The sequence below is a fragment of the Hevea brasiliensis genome, chromosome 16, assembly GCF_030052815.1.
Source record: "Hevea brasiliensis isolate MT/VB/25A 57/8 chromosome 16, ASM3005281v1, whole genome shotgun sequence".
NCBI lineage: Eukaryota > Viridiplantae > Streptophyta > Magnoliopsida > Malpighiales > Euphorbiaceae > Hevea > Hevea brasiliensis.
In genome coordinates this window covers 43047814-43070748 of record NC_079508.1, presented here as the reverse complement: position 1 = coordinate 43070748, position 22935 = coordinate 43047814, and the positions used below count along the sequence as shown (strand labels likewise).

At 27.9% G+C, this 22935-nt stretch overlaps 1 protein-coding gene across 1 annotated transcript; it reads left to right on the top strand.

Annotated features, from left to right (window-relative positions):
- Positions 1-16927: 16927 nt before the first annotated feature.
- LOC110669034 (UDP-glycosyltransferase 88F4) lies at positions 16928-18592 on the top strand. The gene has a single exon (XM_021830483.2). The coding sequence runs from the start codon at positions 16998-17000 to the stop codon at positions 18426-18428; it is 1431 nt and encodes a 476-aa protein (XP_021686175.2). The 5' UTR covers positions 16928-16997; the 3' UTR covers positions 18429-18592.
- Positions 18593-22935: the final 4343 nt, after the last annotated feature.

The following is a 22935-nucleotide window of genomic DNA, read 5'->3' as shown; positions in this document are numbered from 1 at the left end:
AATAACCCATTTATTTAAATGGGTTAACAAGTTAACCTGTTTTATTTTAATTTGTTCAAACTTGTTATGACCCATTTCTGTATATTGCCAAACTACGTCTTTTTATTACACACATACAAGAAAGTGTAAAAAGCTAAACCTAAACCTAAAATCCATTTCTCTCAAGTTTGTTGTAGCCTCCTACTCCTCCTTCACTCTCTCTATCTAATTTTTTTTTTCTTATGTCTTTACTCTATAATATTAACTCAGCATAGATCACTCTAGATTTCTCGATCTCGATCTCAATCTCTTTAGGTCTGTGAAAACTGAAGAAGTCACTCTTAATATTGTTAACATCTTCAATCTCTTTGTTGTTCACTAATTGTTTGGCAAGGTTTGTTTATTTGTTATTCGATTGTCATCTTTTATTTGTTATTCCTTATTGTTAGAAATTCTTTTATGCTATTATTCTTTAAATGATGATCTGTGTTTGGGTTATTCTTTGGGTTTTTTTGTTCATATATTTTTTGAAATTCTATTGTATTTTATGTGGATTTAAAGTTGCTTTCTGGTTATTTCTCTTTCATTGCAGTTGATGGAAGTAGATAGAAAAGAGTCTAGAGTTATTTGTTTCTCTTGCTTTTTTTTAATTTTTTTTAAGCATGGAAAATCTTCTTCTAAATCCTACTCTTCATAGTCCAAAATCATTCTTGATGAAAGGAGTTCATCATTTACTTGAACAATGATAGGTTATATGATTTTAGAAGGGTTAGATGGTAACTTTTTGTAATGCTCAGATAAGCATTTTGATGGAGGAAAATCATAAATTTGTGATTTCTTTATTCATAATAAATTATAAAATATCAACATTGATGTAATTATAAATCATTAAGTAAGTTATCAATCATTATCATTAAGTGATGTAATATTTATCAATCATTATATAAATATTTATCAATAAGAGATGTAATATTTATTTATTATTTTTTTTAACCCTAATGATTTTGTGTGCATATGAATTGTGTATGTTTTTCTTGATTTGTAACATTGGTTGAAAATAAATAGAATTTTATTTATTTAATTGAAAGTTTTTAAGTATAAGGTGTGATTTTCACTTGTTTGATATGCTCGTACGTTGTGTGTAATTGTATTTTCATTTGTAGATGATTGTTGATGGCATTAAAGTGGATCTTAATTCAAACAACATGAATCTAGCATTAGATGCAACAAAGGAGGAGGAAGATGATGTAACAAAGTTAGAAAAAAATTGATGAGAAAATGAAAGCTAAAGGCAAGAGTAAAAGAATATTAACTTCTCAGATGTGGAGCTTGTTTGATCAATTTTCTGACAAGTCAATCGATGGAAAACAAAGATGCAAGTGTAAAAAATGTAGAGCTATATTTATTTGTGATAACAAGTATGGTACAGGCTGTTAGAACCTAATTCAAACACGGTTGATTTAGTCTTTATTAATATTGTTCAAGATTTTAGAAATAATAATTTTTAAGATTTGATTAAAAAATAGTTTTTAAGATTGTTGCATTTCAATTTTTAACAGTGATCTAATTTTGACTAGTGATTGGGATTTATGTAAAATTTTATTATATTTTGTTAGACTTTAGTACTATATAAATAGCATAATCAATCAATATTTGAGTCAATGAAGTTGTACAGAGAGATTCTTACCACTCAATAAAATGTTGTTTATTCTTCTATATTTATTTTTATAATAGTGGTATCAGAGCCTTAATAATCCTATGGGCATATGAGAGAAATTTTTAAATACAAATTTATTATAGGATTGTTCGAGGGAAATGCTCCTAGAAAAGTTTTGATGAAAAATACACAAAAAGATCATTGATGAGAAGAGCATCAATAATGAAGATAAGAGAGAAGTGCTCCAAGATGACTAACAATTAGAGGTTGGTGAGAAGTGCACCAAAATTGTTAGCTAAAGAGAAGTGCTCTAACACACAAAATTCTCAGCTTGAGAGAAGTGCTCCAATCAAAATAAATAAATTATTTTTGAGTATATGTTTGAATTAAGGGAGAGAATGTTAAAATATAATTCAAACATGATTGATTTAGTCTTCATTAATATCCTTCAAGATTTTAGAAATAATAGTTTTTAAGATTTGAATTAAAAAATAGTTTTTAAAATTGTTGCATTTTAATTTTTAACTAGTGATCTAATCTTGACTAATGGTTGAGATTTATATGAGATTTTATTTTATTTTGTTAGATTTAGTGTTATGTAAATAGCACAATTAATCAATATTTGAGTCAATAAAGTTGTACAGAAAGATTCTTACCATTCAATAAAATGTTCTTTGTTCTTCTACATATACTTTTGTAACACAAGTAACCTCAAATGTTATTCTCAATCTTGTGTTAGGAAAGACACTCGTGATATTGGGCAATTAATTATGAGTCATGATTTGTCAATTATGTCTACAGCATTTGATACTGATAAATTTTGTAAATAGCTTGCTGCTGCAATTGTTATATATGATTTGCTATTATCATTTGTCGAATATGTTGGTATTAGAGCTTTATTTTCTTTCTTGAGAGCTAAATATTTCAGTAATTTCTAGAATTACTGCTTAATTTGATTTGTTTAAAAGTATAAGAGGGATAAGGATAAGATAAAAATCATGTTAGATGGAACTACTGGAATAATTTGCTTAACATCTGACTTATGGTCCTCTATTGCTACTAATGAATATTTGGCTGTTACTGTGCATTTTATTGAAAAAGATTGGATTTTGCAAAAAAGAATTTTGAGTTTCTCTTTCATGCCTTCTCCTCATAGTGGTGTATAAATGAATGAAAAAATTTATTATATTCTTGCTAAATGGGGGATAGAAAAGAAAGTGTTTAGTGTTACACTAGATAATGCTTCTACAAATGATGTATTTGTTGTATTGTTAAAAGGTCAATTAAATACAAGAAAAGCACTTATTGGTGGAGGTGAGTTCTTCCATTTGAGATGTTATGCTCATAGATTGAATTTGGTAGTATAAGATGGGTTAAAGGAAATTGATAGTTGTGTTTATAAAGTGAGGGAGAGCATTAAATATGTTAGAGGTTCACAAGTAAGGAAGTAAAAATTCTTAGAGTGTGAAATTATTGTCATTGAACACAAAAAAAAAGGACTAAGGCAAGATGTCCCCACTAGATGGAACTCGACTTTTCTTATGCTTGAAAGTGCTCTTTTCTATCGTCGTGCCTTTTGTCACTTGGTTTTAAGTGACTCTAATTTTAGGAGTTGTCCAACTTCAAGTAAGTGTGAAAAAATTGAGAAAATTGCCACATTCTAGGTTGTGTTTTATGATATCACTCAGGTTTTTTTGGGCTACTAAGTATCCCACAGCAAACTTGTATTTTCCTTCCATTTTCATGGCATGCTTGATGTTGAAATAATATATGAATTTAGAGGATAAGTATATGAAAAAGATTGCTCATTTGATGTTGAAAAAGTTTGAGAAATACTTGTCACACCTTGCCCCTTCGTAAGGCATAACGTGATCCCGTAGTATACTTAATGAATTATCGAACTTCGCCTATCGATAACCTATTAAATACACCACAAGGAATTTTATAACAATTTTATCTCTTTTGAAGGTGGTGAGCACTTTTAACAGGTATTAAAAACTTTTAATTTCATTTTAAAGACTAGGTAAAAATTTTGATAACTTTTATTTTTTCGTAAATTTTGTAAAAATTTTGGCAGAGTGCCGTCTGTAATTGAGAAAAATCAAAATTTTAAACCTGTAAAAAAGCACTTCCAATAAATAACTTCATGAATTTCAACCTCCAATGCAACTCAAATCCACATAATCAACCCAATCAACACAAATGCAATTCAAAATTCTCAAATCAAACCATTTCAAAATAATTCCATCAACATTGCATTCAATAAAGCTAATTTACATTAACAAGTTTAATTTACAGATATCAAATCTAAAAATAATACTATTACAATTTACTGTACAACTGCTCAATTTTACATTAATACATATGACACTACGATATTTACATCAAAATAACTACAAGGGTATAAATAAATACTCATACAAAAAAGTCAATGCGGTCATTGTCAATTCAATAGCTCACTCTGCTGCTTTTTCCTTTCCTTTATCTGCGACAGCAAAATAAGCTATCGTTGAGTATGATTTACTCAGTGGTACGCAATAAAAATTTAAAATACTGAACATAAAACATTCATTGCTAAATCATAATTCAACATTTCACAATTTTATTTCATAATTTTCAAATCACATCTATAATACAATTTTATCAAATAATTTAATAAACACAGTATTGCCAATCCATACACAACTTAGGTCATGACACAAAATTTCTGATCAATGCCGTGTTGTACACCACGACAAAGCAATCTACAACCTCACTAATCGAAATCAATGAGGGAGGTGGCTAGCTAGCTATATAAGTGCTCATCTGATCTCGACCTCAACCGGTAAGCCAGAGAGAGAGGAAAATAATCGATCTCAACCCCATAAATGTAGGAGGAATAATATGGCACTATCATGCTAAGTGTAAATCCGAAATCAAATTTAAAACAATTTGTTCAAGTTTTGCATGCAAAATCCAATCAATTTCCAAAGTCACATTTTCATTCACAAAGTGGCAACACAAAAGTTTTTAAACTCATAATTAACACAGAAATTTTATAATGCATACTAAATCAAATTTTCAATGAGAAAATGCTTAAATAAAGTTTATTGTGCACAAACCTGATTTGAGTCACCTTTAGGCCTTGACTCAATATTTCTTATCTTTTCCCAAGTCTTTTTCAACTGAAACACGCAAATTATAGTGTTTCAGTATCATAACTCATAATAATTTCAATAATTTATTACATATTTATTTAATTGTATCCCTACATAGGCTTAAAACGGTATTCTCTAAACTTTGCATTTCGGGGTTATTATTCATAGTACTATTCAAGTCAAAATATTGACTTTCTCATGCTTCATAGATAGGTGAATTCCAATTACACCCACATAATACATTTTGAGTACCTAAGTTGTTGGCCTTGGTTGCCATTTAAAATTCTAGGTCTCCTAAGAGAATTTTCAATTTGCCAGTTTTAGTCCCTTATTTTGTATTATTCCATTAGTCTAGTTACTATAGGAATTTGGCTAAGTGTTCTTCATCAAAATTATTCCTTATTGTCTTAGCTTTAATTCTCTTTTTGAATCACTCCATTTAGAGTTTTGTAGCCCAAGATATGGCTATTTTTATGAGGCTGGCCGGATTAATTCAAACCCAGAATTCTGGGCACTTTCTTGGTTCTAGCAGTTTTAGTGTGCTAACTACAACTCACTTTTTAGATGGGTTATGGTCAGAATTTGAGTTTTTGTTCTCCATAAAAGTTGTAGTTCTATGTCTCAGCTTTCTATCGGTATAAAATTTAGGTCATTTGGACCTTCCTACACTAAGTTATGGCCAAATGAATAAGCATTTGGTCATTTTTGTACAGTGGCAATGTGCATTACCCGAATTTGACCTAATTGTTCACTATTTAATGTTATTTTCTGGGCATGGTTTCTCCATAAAAATTATGTCATTATGTGTCTACTTTCATATCCAATTGGCCTCACATCAATTGGGATGGCAGAATTACAGTTTGGTCCCTGAAAGGGACCTAGGTCATACTGCCCAAAAGTGAACCTTATCCAATACGAATTGCCTTGCAATTCTAATCACTCCAACACATCTCAATTGGTCCCAATTGACCATTTTTACCCTCAATTAGGGTCAATTACATTAATTAACCATTTCCTCCAATTTTTCCCCTAATTTCAATAGGCTCAAGAATCCTAATTTTATAAATGTGTAATTTGGTGCAATTAAAGTATCTCACTATCTTCTACAAACTTAATTACACTTCCATACCAATTTAATTTCATCAAACTCAAGCAATTCCAACTCCCCTATAGGCTGGCCGAATTTTTCCTATGGATAGAGGTGCATGATTTATTCCATTTTTTTCATCAATTCTATGCTAATTCAAATATGTAAATCACAAAGATAAAAAGAAATTTAAGAAATAAACACTAACCTCTTTCTTTGTATTTCAATTCTCCAATTCTCTCCACTTTCTTTCAAAATTTCTTCTTCAATCTTTTTTTCAAGTTACAAAAACAAGATTTGATGGAGTAATTTGGGAAATTTAGGGCTAGGGTTAGTGTTTATTCAAGCTCCATATGAGCTTTAATGGAGTTTAGAGAGAGAAGAGAGAGGGAGTGAGGGACGGCCAAGCTAGGAATGAAGATGACAATTTTTTTTTTCTTTTAATTTTTAACTCTTTTAAGTTAATAATTATCCCACAAATTAAATTATTTAATATTTGATTTTATTATATCATGCTTATGCAACTTTGATGATGTCAAAATTCTAATTTTCTCTTCTTTTCTTTTTTCTTTATTTCTCCTTGTTTCTTTAATTTAATTCTATATTTCAAAATTTTAATTTCTCTAATTTTATTGGACAGTTAGGTCATTAGTCACCTTTAGGGATGAATTGACCAATTTGCCCCTCGCTGGTCTAATCCAGTTTGCAAATAATTTGATATTTCTTCTGAAACTTTGACCTAATTATTTGACCTACTTATCAATTCTTTTCTGTGATTTTCTCTTTTCCAGTAGGTTCGCAATACTTCTTAGGACTACGGTGTCACAATTTTCCGTTCAAAACTAGGGTTAAAACTGACATCGCAGTCACTTCCCGGTAAGGTCACCCATCGCTGTGACCTCCAGCTCATTTAATTTTTTATGCTTTATTTTTCTTATTTATACTTCACTATCTGGTACTCACTATTTATTTCCATTTAGAGCTTTTCTAGGTGTTTTAAACATGATTCTAATCTTCTTAATTGTCCAGACCGACATCGGTCACCGGAACAGTGCATTACACGTAGCTATGCATATAGAGGTGTTACAATACTTGTTTAAGTTTAGCTTGACTTTAGCTACAGCTGTGATACTAGATCCCTAATAAAACAATCTTTTTTATAGATTGGAGTTATAAGAAACTTTATGGTCCTAACCACAATTTACAAAAGTTCATGATAAATTTTTTTCTACTTATAATGAGTATGTTGCGAGAGATTCTTCTTCTATATCTACTGACAGTGGTGGCACATCTTCAAATAAATCTTGCACTACTTGAGTTGTTAGTGAGTCATCATTTAACATGGGGATACTAGACAAATTTATTATTATTATTATTATTATTATTATTATTATTATTATTAAATTTGTTTATAAATTACTCTACATTTTTTAATGTCTAGATAGTTTGTTAATTATTCTTATATTGTTTATTGTTAGGAATTTTATTGTTTTAAAAGTGAAGAATTTGGCTCTCTCAATAAAAAATCACAATTGGAACAATATTTAGATGAGGAAAGGGTTAAAAGGACAAAAGAATTCAATATTTTACAATAGTAGAAAGGAAATCAATTCCAATATCCAGAGAGCTTGCTTTCATGACTCATGATATTTTGCGTATCCTGAGTCAACAGTTACCTCTGAAGTTGCTTTAGTACGGATATTCGAGTCCATGATCAATACCACGACTCACTTAAATATAATATTTATAATACTTTAATAATATTATATCATATACATATATATAAAATGAACAAAAAAATTATATATAAAAAATTAAATCACGAGGCTCCATAAAGAGTATAATAACTTGCGTTGCACATTACCTAAAAAACTAGTAACAAAAAAATATACATCATAAGTATATTGATGAAAACTTAAGTTTTATCATTTGTAAATATATTGTTATAATCATATATTATATATTAACTTTATTCTTTAATTAACTTTACATTTGAATAATTATATAGTAATATAAATTTTATTTAAATAGATAAAAATTTGAGATAAATTAGCATTTAAATATGATATTATTACGTTTTATTATATTTTTATATAGAAATTAAATTTTATTTTTATTTCAAATGATTGCTTATCTAAATAAAATCTAAATGATTTTTATGAAAAGTATTTTAAAATTTTTTCTATGAATTTATAAATTAAAATATTCTATTGATATAATAAATCAAAATTTATTTGAAAATAAGCCTAATTAATAAAAAAAATTAAGTACTTTTTAAATTTTATTTAAAATTTTAATTAGGTTAATAAGAATATAAAATTAGTGTTAGTTTTGTTCTATTTACCAAAATTAGTTAAAATTCAATTGAAATTCCTATAATTTTATTAATTTTTCAATCAAAATTATTTTTTTAATTATTATTGCTGAAAATAATTAGAGACTATAAAATAATTTTATTTTTATTTATAATAAAAATAAATAAATCAAATTTTGTTTATATATAAAAATAAATTTTAAGTTTGATTAAAACTATATTTTTAATAATATAAGTAATTTTGTTTAAAAAAATAAAAATTTGTAATCAATAAAACAGTTGTTGAACTTGAATTCAATTAAAGATCCAATTTCTCTATTTCAATATTTAGTTTAAGCTTATTCATTAATTTTTTTTTTAAAAAAAAACTTGCTATAGACTTGCAATAAATAAAATAATTGTTATTGAATAGGATTTATGTCTATTGATATAAATGTAAATTGCTCTATTTAATTAAATAGTAGATTTCTAATAATAATTGTACAATTATATTAATTAAATATTTAATTTTTAATGATAATTTTATAATTATGGCAAGGATATTTTTGCTATCTCATTATTACCCATTTTCATATATACATTATAAGTTTGTAAATATTACAACAATTAAAAAATTAACTTAGTAGACGTGCGATTGGATGTTTAAGGTTTTATATTAATTTAATATAATAAATTAAATCATTTTTAATGAATTAAGAATACTAATAAGATTAAGATAAAAGAATTATTAAATTATAAATTGTAATAATATTTTTTTTATTTAAGTAGAATTATGAAGGAATAAACGTCTAATAGTATTAGCGACGAGTTTACTGTCACAAAAAGGTGTTAGTGATGACTATACAAATTAACGATAATACATTGTTGCTAAATTATATTATTAGCAACGAATTTATATGTCTGTAAAAATGTTTTTATAAGTGTTTTTATAAATAATATAAATAATGAAATGTTCCCTTCTTCCCACTTTTGAATCCAATCATTTCGATTTAATTTTCTATTAAAAATTTAATTTAATTAATTATTTTACAAGAAAATTAATTGTTTAATTCAATTTAACTATTTAATTCCCTTTAATTATTAAAATAAAAAATTGAAATAATCAATTTATCTAATTTTATGATATAATTTTAAAAACCTTAATAATACTTAAATTCCATAATACATGTAAAATTTATTAATATTTCATTAAAATCATATTTTTTTTTAAATCATAAGATAATTATACTAATAATAATGCTAAGATAATAAAATTTATATTCTACATATTTCATCTCTTTATATATAAAGTTAGTGTGCTTACTTAGGGAGTGCGACATGGCACTTTTAATGGGCGACAAAATCACGTTTCATCGGTTTTAATTGAGATTAACTAAGTGCTTATACTTTATACAAATTTAGTAGAAATTAATTTTTTATATTTGGTTTAAAATTTAATTTTTTTATTAAAATTATTTTAAAAAATTTTTATATATAATTTGATTATCATAATTTATAACATGATATTCTCACTTTATTACTTTATTTATGATCTTTACATATCTAATTTAAATTTTCAATAAATTACTTTTTTATCACTTTTAATTTGTATGAAAAAAAAAGTTAATATATATAATTAATGTATATCATTACTTATAAAAATAAATAAACAAAAAAAAAATAAAAGTGTCATTATATGAACAGTAAATAAATAAAAATGACAATAAAAAAAATAAAAATAGAAGAAAATATATGCAAAACCAAATGTAAATAAATTTTACGAATTGAGACCAATAAAATTTGAATAAAAATAATAAAAAATAGAATAAATTAAAAAATAATTTGAAAGCATTAAATAATAAAGGAAAGTTTGGCAGTTTTCAGATGGCACAAAATGCTTACTATTTATAGGCAAGATGCTGAAGGAAAATTTAAAATAAATTTAATTTAATTATTAAATAATTTTTTAATTGAAAAATTACATCATTAACTTTTGCATTCAAAATTTGGCCATTCAATGGGCATAGGTTACAAAACAAAAATCTTAGGTTAAAATTAATAGCCAAGCAATAAAACCATACAATGGGGCCTATCCAAAGGCTAACAGATACAAGGTTAAAGCCCATACACTAGCCAGCCCAAGAACCATCCAAGACTAAGGTTACGCAACAACAAAGGGAGCGCCACCTTGAGCAAGGCAGAAGAACCAAGAATGCTACACATTCACCAATATTCGCCGCCGTTTCTAAACAAGCTATTAGTCACCTGTAGAGCAAGAAGGAATCCTCTGAAGCCTCAACAAAAGCAAAACCAACAATGATGCGCAAGTCTACAAGGTAAATTTTAGGGGAATCTTGACTCAACCGACTACTAGTCAAAGAACACCACTGTTCCACTTACAGGGGCTATTGGGGAAGAATAAAAGGAGAAGAGGCAGAGCCTAGATGGCTTCTTAGTCTCTTATAGCCGAAGGAGGTGGCCAAACAGAGGTGGCCGACTCTTAAACCCTCGGGGTGTCCTCTTCCCTCAAACCCAACATCTGAAATCCATACCGCAGAGCCAAACTCGAAGTCATAGCAAGAAGGAAAAACTGAACACACTCATCCCACTCACTGAAAAAACAAACCCAATACAGACAAATCTAGGCAGTCCCTCACTAATATTGCACGAGATCTATCAACAAAAACAAATTAAAAAAAAATATTTACAACTCGATCTTTCGGCAGGAGGGAATCCACACCGGTTCAGGAAAGATCCTTCCCCTCCTCTCTAAGCAGGGGAAGGGCGCAGACAATCTACAGAAAACGAGGGCTTTACCTGGAGAGAGAAGTTAATCTAAAACCAACACTCTTATCTCAAAAATAAAATTTAGAGTACCATTCATAAATAAAAAAAATTCTCATTTATTGTACAAATTATTTATCATTTTATTTTAATATTATAATTTAACTTTATTTATATTTAATACTGATGTCCTATCAAAATTCGTTCGTTTAACATATAAATCTAAATTTCTAAGCAACTTTTTTTTTTTTAAATTGTAATCAATGAAAGGAAGACAATCTCAAACCCCTATTGGGTGACACTGAATAATGCTTTTAGACATGTGTCGGACCCCACTAGTACACAATTTCAAAGGACATGGACTTGTGGTCTTGTACAAGATAGCATTAAATGATTTCTAATACAAAAATAGAATCCAATGACTTCAATTCGATTTTTATTAAGTAATTTAATTTAATTAATTATTTTATGAAAATTTAGTTATTTAATTCTATTTATGCCTCAATCAGCTTCCTCCCCTCTCTGGTTTATGCTTTATCAGTCTTCACTCCTTTACTGCAATTACGAAGGTAACTCACTTTGCCTCCCCTCAATCGAGTTGTGAATCGCGACTCTCCACCCCTTGGGACCTGTAGTGGCGAAGGTGTGCATTTGTTTTAAGCTACCATACATTTACAAAACGATAATTTAAGGTGGGCATTAATTAATCATTAAAGGGGCAAAATTGAGATTATATGAGTGGATCTTCATATTCATTTCAAAATTTAAGGTGATCAATTGCCTATGAGTATGGCTTCGCTACTACTTGGGAGCTACTATACATGGAAGCACATCCACTAGTGAAGAAGATGATCAAGTGATCTCTAAGATTCTTAGTTTTTGATTTTTGCGCTAGCAAAGTTGTATACTATGATATTTTTTTTTCTTTGGTTCACGTGAATGTGAATCATTTTCTTTTGTGCTTTCTTTTGAGCTGCGTTTTTGTCAATTTTTTCAAAAGAATTGAAGAATTTGGAATTATTTGGCGGTCTTGAATACACCTTTTTTTTTATTACTATTTTTATTTCAATTGAATTTGACTGAGATTTAAAATTGTTAGTACAATACATTGTATTGATGCCAAGCATAACATTCATTATATTTAATTATTGCAATTATTGATGCCAGGCATAACATCCATTTATTTAATTATGGCAATTATTTGCTTGATCAAATTTGGAGACCATTGGTTGTCTACCGCGCTTTGCTCCTACAGGGCACCAGGGGCCCTACCCCTGCAGTATCTAGTGGCAGTCTCACCTTTAGGGCCTGTTTGAATGGAGTGAAAAAAATGTAAGTAATAAAAGGGTAAGTAAAGGTTAGGGGTGTGCAAATGGTCGGTTCGGTTTTGAACCGAACCGAACCGATAAAATCGAAAATCGAAAATAAAAAATTTTAAAAATCGAATCGAACCGATTGATAAAAGAAAACCGAATCGAATCGAATCGATAAATTTCGGTTCGGTTTTAAACCGATCAAATCGAAATTTATAAAATTTCATATTTTTAACATTAAATCTAAATAATAAAAACATAAAAACAAAAAAAATTAGAAATCAAAACTCAAAAATCTTAAGGTTCGGTTCGGTTTTCTTTGATTTCGGTTCGGTTCGATTCAATTTGGTTCGATTTTTTTATTTCCTATATATATTAATAATTTCGGTTCGGTTCGGTTTTTTTGATTTTTTTATGAAAATAATCGAACCGAACTGATTAATCCGAAATTATCAAAATTATAAACCGACCAAACCGATTAAATTTTAAAACCGAACCGATTGAATCGAATTAATCGGTTCGGTTCGGTTTTTCGGTTTAAACCGAAAACTGCACACCCCTAGTAAAGGTACAGAAGGGAATGGGTAAAAAGAGTTATAATAAAAAAATATCATATTTGAAAATGAGTGAATTAATGAAAAGATAAAAAGAGATAATGTATATTTTTTTATGTTTGAAGATAAGTAAAGGAAGTGTAAATTTAAGAGGTGTATAAATAAAAATATTCATAACTCTCTTTTTACCCCTACTTACGCTTCAATTTGAGGTATAAGAAAAATTGAAATTTGAGGGGTAAGTAAGGGTAAAACTTACCCTCTCTTACCGATCTTTATCTTTATTTATCACTCTCTCATCCTCATCCAAATAGACCCTTAGAAATAGCCCAGTCCATGGAATTACTAGCTAAGCAATAACATGATTCAACATCAATCTATATTTGACTTGGGTTATTGTGTACAGAAAATAGAGTAAGTCTAACTCCACTCTAAAAACTTGCTCAAGAGGAGAAGGTTTGTCAAAGTCTTATATTTAGCACAAATACATTGTTCCAAACACATATAGGATAACACACTTCCCTCATGCCCATATATGACCATTTAAAGTGTGAAATTTACAGGTAAACACCCTACGAGTGGCCCTATATTGAATCCGCGTAGGCTCTAATACCATATAGGAAAAATTGGCCAAATTTTATTCCACCCCAAAAGCAAGCTCAAGTGGAGAAGGTTTGCCCAAATGTTATAGTTAGCACAAATACCTTATTCCAAACTAATGTGGACAACATATTGAGCATGGCTTAGTTATGTCCTTGTTGGCTTATGTTTTATCTTGTAGTTGGCCGAATGAAACTGTGTTTAAAATGTTCCATTAATAGGTGCCAATCTATCAAGTGGTTGACAACACTTGAACCAAATAAATGTTTGGTTCAAGCTTCCTAAAGTTCTAGCTAGGAGGAATCCAAATTCAAAAACACTAAATATCCTTGTTACTTTTTTTTGGTGCAATTGGCTCCAATTAGGATTCAAACTCGAAAACTCATGGCCCTGAAAAGATTTTGATTTGCTTACAAATGTTATTTCTTTCGATTTCCCCTCTAGCCAGCCACATAGAATACAATCATAGAGCTTTTGTTTGAGAACAGTAGATGTAAAATAGGCTACAGACAATAATTTTTGAAAATTTCTCTTAATAACTTTTGTATAAACAGAATTTAGAGAGACAAAAAGAAAAGATAAAGAAACAGAAGTAGTGAATATGAATTGAATAATTCATCCTATTTATAGATAATGAATGGTCATGACATCTTTCTAAATAGACATATCTTTTTATTTTAAATTCCAACAAACATAAGTATTTATTTTCAAAAATAATTAAATAAGCACCTCTCCCAACAAATGTAACCGTCTGTTTTTAATAGATATATTTATTTATGAACGACACATTTGTTTATTAATAAATACAACTGTTAAGATTTATTAATGAAAATAAAATAATAAAATTTTCACCCGCATGCACGCGTTAAAGTATCAAGTATTATCATAAAATAATATATATTTATTTAAGTATATATAATTCTATATATTTTACTTTTCCTCCACTTATTCTCTTTAATTTTTATTTTATTTAAATTATCATTTCTCACCTTATAAACACTAACAACTTTTTTATTTTAACATTGTAGGAATTATTTATCTCCTTACTATCAGTTTTTGTCCTTTATAAATTGGCATAACATATCTACATGTGATGAGTGGAATCTTTTAATCATATAAAATCTTAAAGCTTCCTTTATATACGTTGTCCCTTACGTAATGATATTCATAGACTTGTTCCTTTTTGCTGATTTATTATTATTTTTTTATTAATAAATATGTTGAATTGATTATGTTTTTTCCAAAGGAACAAAAGAATGGCAAATAAGCCCTTTGTTCGCATTTGCGTGGAATCAATTTCAGCAAAGATTGGAATTAGCTTCTTTAAATGGTTTATTTATTTTATTATTCGAACCTTATTAATGTTTAATATTTAAAAAAAATATATCGGAGTTTTTATGATGATGGCCACCTTTACAGTAATTTAATTTTATTAATTGTCCATTTTAATACAAGCATGTTGCCATTCCTCTAGCAATTTCAACCCACCTTGCTAGCATTGCATAATTTCATATATATAAATTACTAAAATATTTAATTTCATATATTTTTTAATATGAAACAGTAAATAAAACATATGAAAGTAAATCTGAATGTATAGCTGAACTCAAAAAATTTTGATCAACATTTAATTTTTTTAAATCATTAACTTTATTTATAGATATATTTAATTTTTTTTATTAATTTACCATTTTATGTAATAAAATTATTGTTTTATAGTACTGTTTCCATTAGAAAATAATCTCAGCTATATCACAGTTTATGGTTTCCGAGCGTGTCAAATACAGAGTATATCACTTAGTTTTAATTAAATGTAAAGGTTCAAAAAAATAAAGACTGATAAAAATAAAAGATAAATAAACTGTTGAACTCTGATTTATGTTATTTAATTAAGTTGCTAAGAGTTTTCATATTGCTATTCATCTGACATTTATAACTCTCTTTGCAAGTAGTTGGAAGAATCTGGAAGGCTACTTCACATCCTGTAAGTGTTGGCAATTACCAGACTATACTCTTACAACTAGGGGTGTGCAAACGGTCGGTTCGGTTCCGAACCAATAAAACCGAAAACTGAAAATAAAAAATTTTAAAAATTGAATCAAACCGATTAATAAGAGAAAATCAAACCGAACCGAACAAATAAATATCGATTCGGTTTGGTTTTAAACCGATCAAATCGAAATTTATAAATTGAGTATTTGATTTTCAATTGGGTTCGGTTCAGTTTTAAACTGATCAAACCTAAATCTTATGGTTCGGTTCGATTTTCTTTGATTTTCTTGATATATATATATTAATAATTTCGGTTCGGTTTGGTTTTTTTTTTATTTTTTATGAAAATAATCGAACCGAATCGATTGAATTTTAGAACTGAACCGATTGAACTGAATTGACTCAATTAGATTTAATTTTTCAGTTTAAATCGAAAACTGCTCTCACCTACTTACAACTTCCTCCTGTATCTACTAATACCCTCATCTATCTTAACTAACCACCACAGAACTCATTGAGATATTTATTTAATAATTATTTTAGATTATTTAATTAATTAAATTAATAAAATAAAATCAATTAAATTAATTTTTAAATCTAAAAATAATTAATAAATAAATTAATTGTTTTAATGCAAACAAGTATAATTTCTCCATGCATTGGCTAGTATAACTCCACATTGAAATTGAAATTAAATAAAAAAAATTGGCTCTAAAATTAGGAGATTGAGACTAAATTTAAGAGTTTTTTTTTTCAAAGAGAAAATGATGTTTACCGTGGGAACAACTGGTTGAGGGCGTACCCTCTCAATGAAGAACAGTTAAGCCCATGTAACGACGGGTTGTTGGCTGCGGCTTACACGTGTATGGCTGCAAACTTCCCATAATATGTGATCTAAGAAATTGTTTTAAAAAATAACTAGAAAATTAGCCGTGTGAATCCAATGTATAGCTGTTAATAACTTTTATATATATATATAATGTCTTAAATTTTTTTATTTATTATTTTATAATAAAAATAATTAGAATCTATCTATATATAGTATAAGTATATGTAATAAATATAAATATATAAATATATGTATTTAATATATATTAGTATATTATATCTTATCTTGTAATAAAAACTATTTATTAAAGTAATTATTAGATAATTTGTAATTTATATATACATAATTTTAAAATTATTAATTAATTAATAATAAATAACAAATTTTTTAATGAAATTGAATAGATTGTATTTTATAAATAAATTTTCACTTATCATAATATTATAATCTAGCATCAGAAAAACATGCATACCTTTCCTCAAAGAAACAATATGATAATTTATAAATAATAAATTTAATTAAAAAATTTTAAATTTTGATAATTAGTTATTGAAGAAAATAATCATTTCGTGATCATTTATTGAAGTTGTTATAATTATTAAATTCAATTAATGATAATAAAATAAATTTTAATTATTTATTTTTCCCTGTTTGGTATGGTGATCTTTTCAGGTTCCCTATTTATATGGCTCTGCTTACATTTCTAAGAAATTCCCATTCAGCAAACCCACCAAAATAGTTTTCTTTTCTGAAAATTCCAAACACCAATCCAATGCAGGACACCATAGTACTGTGCCCAGCTCCAGGCGTGGGCCACGTAGTCTCCATGGTAGAGCTAGGCAAGCTTATCCTCCACCGCTACGGCAACCAATTCTCCGTAGCCATCCTCCTTATCACCGTCGAATTCTTGGAAACCCCGGGCCTCATCTCTTACGTCAACACCATCTCTCAAACCTACCCTTCTATCTCCTTCCGCCGTTTCCCTCCTGTCCCCTACGACGCCACCCTCTCTCGCAGCCGCGTTGCCATAGTCTTTGAGTGCATACTCCTTAACAAGCCCTATGTTCTTGAGTTTCTTCAAGAAATCTCCAAGGAATGTAATATTTGCGCTTTTGTTATTGACCTCTTCTGCACTTCTGCTCTTTCTGTAGGTAAAGATCTCAAAATCCCCACTTACTATTTTTTCGCTTCTGGTGCTGCTTGTCTTTCTTCCTTCTTATATTTCCCTAAAATCCATGAACAACACACCAAGAGCTTCAAAGATCTCGCAGGCACTCTTCTTAATTTCCCTAACTTGCCACCTCTCAAAGCTATTCACATGCCAGAACCAATGCTTTCTAGAGATGATCCTGCCTATTATGATATGCTATACTTTTGTTCCAATCTCCCAAAAGCTGATGGAATTATTGTTAATTCCTTTAATGATCTCGAGCCAAAAGCCATCAAGACAATTGCAGATGGAGTATGCGTTCCTGATGCATCAACCCCTCCTATTTACTGTATTGGACCTTTGATTGCTGAGGGTAGTAGTAGTGCTTCTGCAGCTCAACATGATTGCCTATCTTGGCTTGATAAACAACCAAGCAAGAGTGTGGTGTTTCTGTGCTTTGGAAGCCGTGGATCTTTCTCTATAGAACAAGTTAAAGAGATGGCTAATGGTTTGGAGAGAAGCGGCCAAAGGTTCATGTGGGTAGTGAAAAATCCACCATATGATGAGAAAAGTAAGCAGACAACTGATATGAGCGATTTTGATTTGGAAGGAATGTTGCCAGACGGGTTCTTGAACAGAGTTAAAGATAGAGCCATGGTGGTGAAGTCATGGGCACCACAAGTAGCAGTGCTGAATCATGACTCGGTTGGCGGGTTCGTTACACACTGTGGGTGGAACTCGGTGTTAGAAGCGGTGGTTGCAGGGGTGCCGATGGTGGCATGGCCGGTATATGCTGAGCAACATCTTAATAGGAATGTGTTGGTGGAGGATATGAAGATGGCGATTGGAGTCGAGCAGAGAGACGAGGATGGGTTTGTGAGAGGGGATGAGTTGGAGAGACGAGTGCGAGAGCTGATGGAGTCGAACAAGGGGAGAGAACTGAGAGAAAAGAGCTGGAAGATGAGAGGGAGAAGTTTAGAGGCTTGGGCCGAGTCTGGTTCTTCCACTACAGCTCTTGCTAGGTTAGTTGCGCAATGGAAGCAAAGTCCATGACTCCGACAAACCAAATCCCTGGTTAGACCTACTTGATCGTAGAATAATATGTACTTGTCTGTGTCTGCTATAATATGTACTTGTCTGTATCTGTTTACCATGGAATTATGCAAATATGTAGGATTGAATGGATTTAATAAATATATTTTGCCATATATTTTATATATTAATTCTATATTGAAATGAGTTTAGATAAAAACAAATCTTATAATACGTATAAAAAAATTTAAATATTACTCAAATCATAATATATATATATATATATATATATATATATATATATATATATATATATCTGAACTTTAAAATTTATAATTTTTAATATAATAATAATAATTACTTAAATACCCCATATATCAATATTAAAAAATATAAATATTATTTATAAATACTATTATTCTTAAAAAATCCACAAGAAATAATTTTTAAACATTTTTATATTGTTATTCTAAGCCATTCAAACTCATAAACTTTGTTGAAGTTTAAAAAATTTTTTCCCTAAGTCTAATTCATCATGAAATTAAAATATAAATATGTAAAATTTATATATTTTAATAAAATAATTTTATTATATATTTTATATTTTATATTTTATATTTATAATAGACTATATTTAAATAAGAAAATTTCAAAATTTAAGGTGTGGATTAATTGTCTCTACATTGAGTTCTTTAATAATTTAGTGCAACAAGGCGAATTATTATTATATAATTAATTAAATATAATATTTTTTTTAGGATTTTTTTTTAATACAGGATCGTGTATTGTTAGCGCAGATATAGGAACCTAATGCTTTTTTTTTTTTTAAATATGATAGAAACTTAGTGATGGCGGCGAATATTGAATAGATTTTGAGGCGTAATAAATCACTTTAATTACTTTACTAGATTGCTAGAAGATTATAATAATATACTTTTAGGATATGATAAAGTTTAAAATTTACATATAGCAATTTTTAAAAATTTTTCTTAAAAATTTTTTATATGAACAGAATTTAACGACTAAAAGAGAAGAAGAACCTAAAAGAAAAGAAGGAGAAAAAGAAAAAATAGAAATAGTACATATGAATTTGAACACTATATTTATAGATAATAAAAGGTCATGACATCTTTTATTAATAGATACATTTATTATAATACATTCTCAATTAGTTGTATATTTATAATGGATACATCTATTTAGTAATAAATATATTTAATTATAATTTAAATAATTATTTTATTTTATTATATATATATTAAATACTATTATATAATAAGGCTAATTATTAGATACATTGAAAATATTAAAAAATAATATTCTTTCTCATAAAAAAGTGAATCATTCTTATAATATAGAGAGTGAATCTCATATGATTATAAAAGATAGTATATATATATTAGGTATATCTCATAATTTTTTATATAATAATATATATTTATTTAAATATATATAATTTTATATATTTTATTTTTTATATTTTATTAAAATTCTTTTTCACTTTACTATCATGCAAAGTATTTATAACATCTAATATTTATGTCATATAAAAAAATTCTAACCAATGGAAGGCAGGATCTCAACCCTGATTAGGGTACACTGACTTGTGTCGGCAGCCACTGGTGGACAATTTCATTGGACATGGACTTGGGGTCTTGGACAAGGCAGCATTAAATTATTTCTAATGCAAAAATAGAATCTAATCATTTCAATTCGATTTTTTATTAAATAAATTAATTTAATTAATTATTTTGTGAAAATTTAGTTATTTAATTCAATTTAATTATTAAAATTAAATTCAAAATAATTAAACTAAATTAATATATATAAATTAAAAAAAAATAAAAATATTTGACCCATTATCTTTAATCTTTGGGTTTCAATGAAAAGTCCGGTAAACATAACGCGACCCCTTCTTTATGCCTGGGCTTCCTCTCCACTCTAGTTTATGCTCTATCAGTATTCTCCGTGGATGGAAATGGATTAGGATAACTTAAAAAATCACCTAATTTAAATTTGAATTTAATTAATATTTTTAAAATTTAAATATATATTAAATTTAATTAAAATTTATTTTTAACTATTTAAATTTATTATAAATTTAATTATTATTACTTAAAATATTTAAATTTATTTAATTTTATATATTTAATTAATAATCTACATAAAAAATTATTTTTATTAAAAATTTAATAATTTCATAAAATATTTAAATTTTATTTTATTTAAAACAAATCTATAAAAGAATATAAATATTATTATAAAAAAAATATATTTTATAATTAATTAAGTATTTATATAAATGAGATCAATTAACATATATTTAATATACAAATTTAAACTCGACCTAAATCCATCATAAACATTGTTATTTAAACTTGAATCTGTCCTAAACTCGATTATATACTACTCAAATTCACCTTATTAAAGTTCAACCTAGTCGGATTACCATCTCTAGTCTTCTCTCTTTTTTTTTAATATAATTACCAAGGCAACTCACCTTGCTGCTTTTTTTTTCTTCTCTAGACCTGTTTGACATTGCTATTAAAATTGTTGTCAAAAAAATTATTTTTTTTTAAATATACTAGTTAGAAAGTATTAAAAAATAATTTAAAATTAAATTTGATAAGAATACTAAAATAACAAAATAATTTTTTTTCAAACTGTTTTTTTCAATAGCATTTAATATAGTATTTTTATTCAAAAAAGTAGTTTTAACCTCTCAAAATCAATGCCAAACGGACACTCTAAACAATTGAAGAAAAATTTAAATTATTTGGTGGTGTTTAATGCAATCAATTCTTATTGAAACGCAAAGTCTAGACTTCATAATTCTTGAAAACCACTACTCTTTGAGCTAAAATTCATTGGCTAACATCTATCGGTTAGCACCATAGATTGTATTGATGCCAGGAATGGCATTTATTATATTGCAGGTTCCACACCATCTCGATCAAAATCTGGGACCGCTGGTAGTCTGTTGCTCTTTGCTCCTACAGGACACCAGGCCCCTGCTGCAAACCTCTCCACTGTATCCATATCAGGAGGCCAGGAGCAAGTTATTTTGCACCCTTTCCCCTGCAGCATCTGTTGGCACTTTCACCTTTAGAGATGCTAGGCAGCCAAGTCCATGGAATTACTAGCCAAGCAATAACATGATTCAACATCAATCTATATTTGACCTGGGGTATTGAGCTTGGCTTGGTTGTGTCCTTCTTGGCTTATGTTTTATCCTGTAGCTGGCTGAATGATACTGTGTTTAAAATGTTCCATTGAAAGATGCCAATCTATCATGTGGTTGACAACACTTGAACCTAACAAATGTTTGGATCTAACAAATGATTCAACAATTGATAGTTTCTAAAAATTTTCAGTTGGAAAGGGATTATATTGCTTCCTTGTCAGAATAATTACAGTCTAAATTATAACGATTAATTTTGGCTTTGCCCTTTTATATTATTATACATAATTAAATTTAAATGACCGTCATAATGAATCAATGAACTAGCATTATAAGTAGATCCAATTGAAATTTAAACTCGAGACCTTACATTCCTAAAAATAACTTCAATATCTCATGAGAAGATTTGGATTTGCATACAAATGTTATTCCTTTCCATTTCCCCTCTAGCCGGCCACAAAGAATACAAATAAGGAGCTTTGATCTTTTTGAGGTGGCAGATTAAGGGACGCACATGTGATAAGTGGAATCTTATAATCATATAAAATCTTAAAGCTTCCTTTATATATTCTCCCTTGTGTAATGATATTTATAGGCTTGTTCTTTTTTGCTGATTTATTATTTTTTTATTGATAAATATGTTGAATTGATTATGTTTTTATTCCAAAGGAACAAAAGAATGGAAAATAAAATAAAAAATGCCCTTTGCTCACATTTGCGTGGAGTCGATTTCAAGAAAGATTGGAATTAGCTTCTTTCAATGGTTTTGTAATTTTATTATTCGAATCTTGCTAATGTCAACATCATCTCTTTGATATTTAAAAAAAAATTAATCAGAGTTTTCAGAATAAATATTATATGTTATTACTTAACTTTATAAATATTTTTATAAAGATCATTAAACTTTTTTTTTTCATAAAATTTATTGAATTTCAATTTAATTTAATAAAATTACTATGTTTAATTTTTTCAATTATTTTATAAATAAAATTATTTTATTTTATTAATTTATTAAAAAAAATAAAATATATAAAATACATTTAGTTATCTCCTCCTCATCAAACTCCTCCTTTTTTTTTTTTCGTTTCTTCTCTATCTACAATCACTAGTTAAGTAACTTTATCTGTGAAAAAGTTGACAGACAAGAATGGAGCTAAAGCTTTACAAGTAGATCAATTGACCCACTAAAATTTCTTAAATTTTCTTGACTGTATATATAAAATATAAGCAATTTTTTTATATTTTTTTTCACGAGGCTTTTTCACGAGGCTATAATGAATGATATGATTAAATATAAATTAAAATTTTAATATAATTATATTTTATTAAAAGTATATTTATTTATTT

What these genes read in the sequence shown, in the direction of transcription:
- LOC110669034 (XM_021830483.2), top strand. Translation starts at nt 16,998, where the DNA reads ATGCAGGACACCATAGTACTGTGCCCAGCTCCAGGCGTGGGCCACGTA.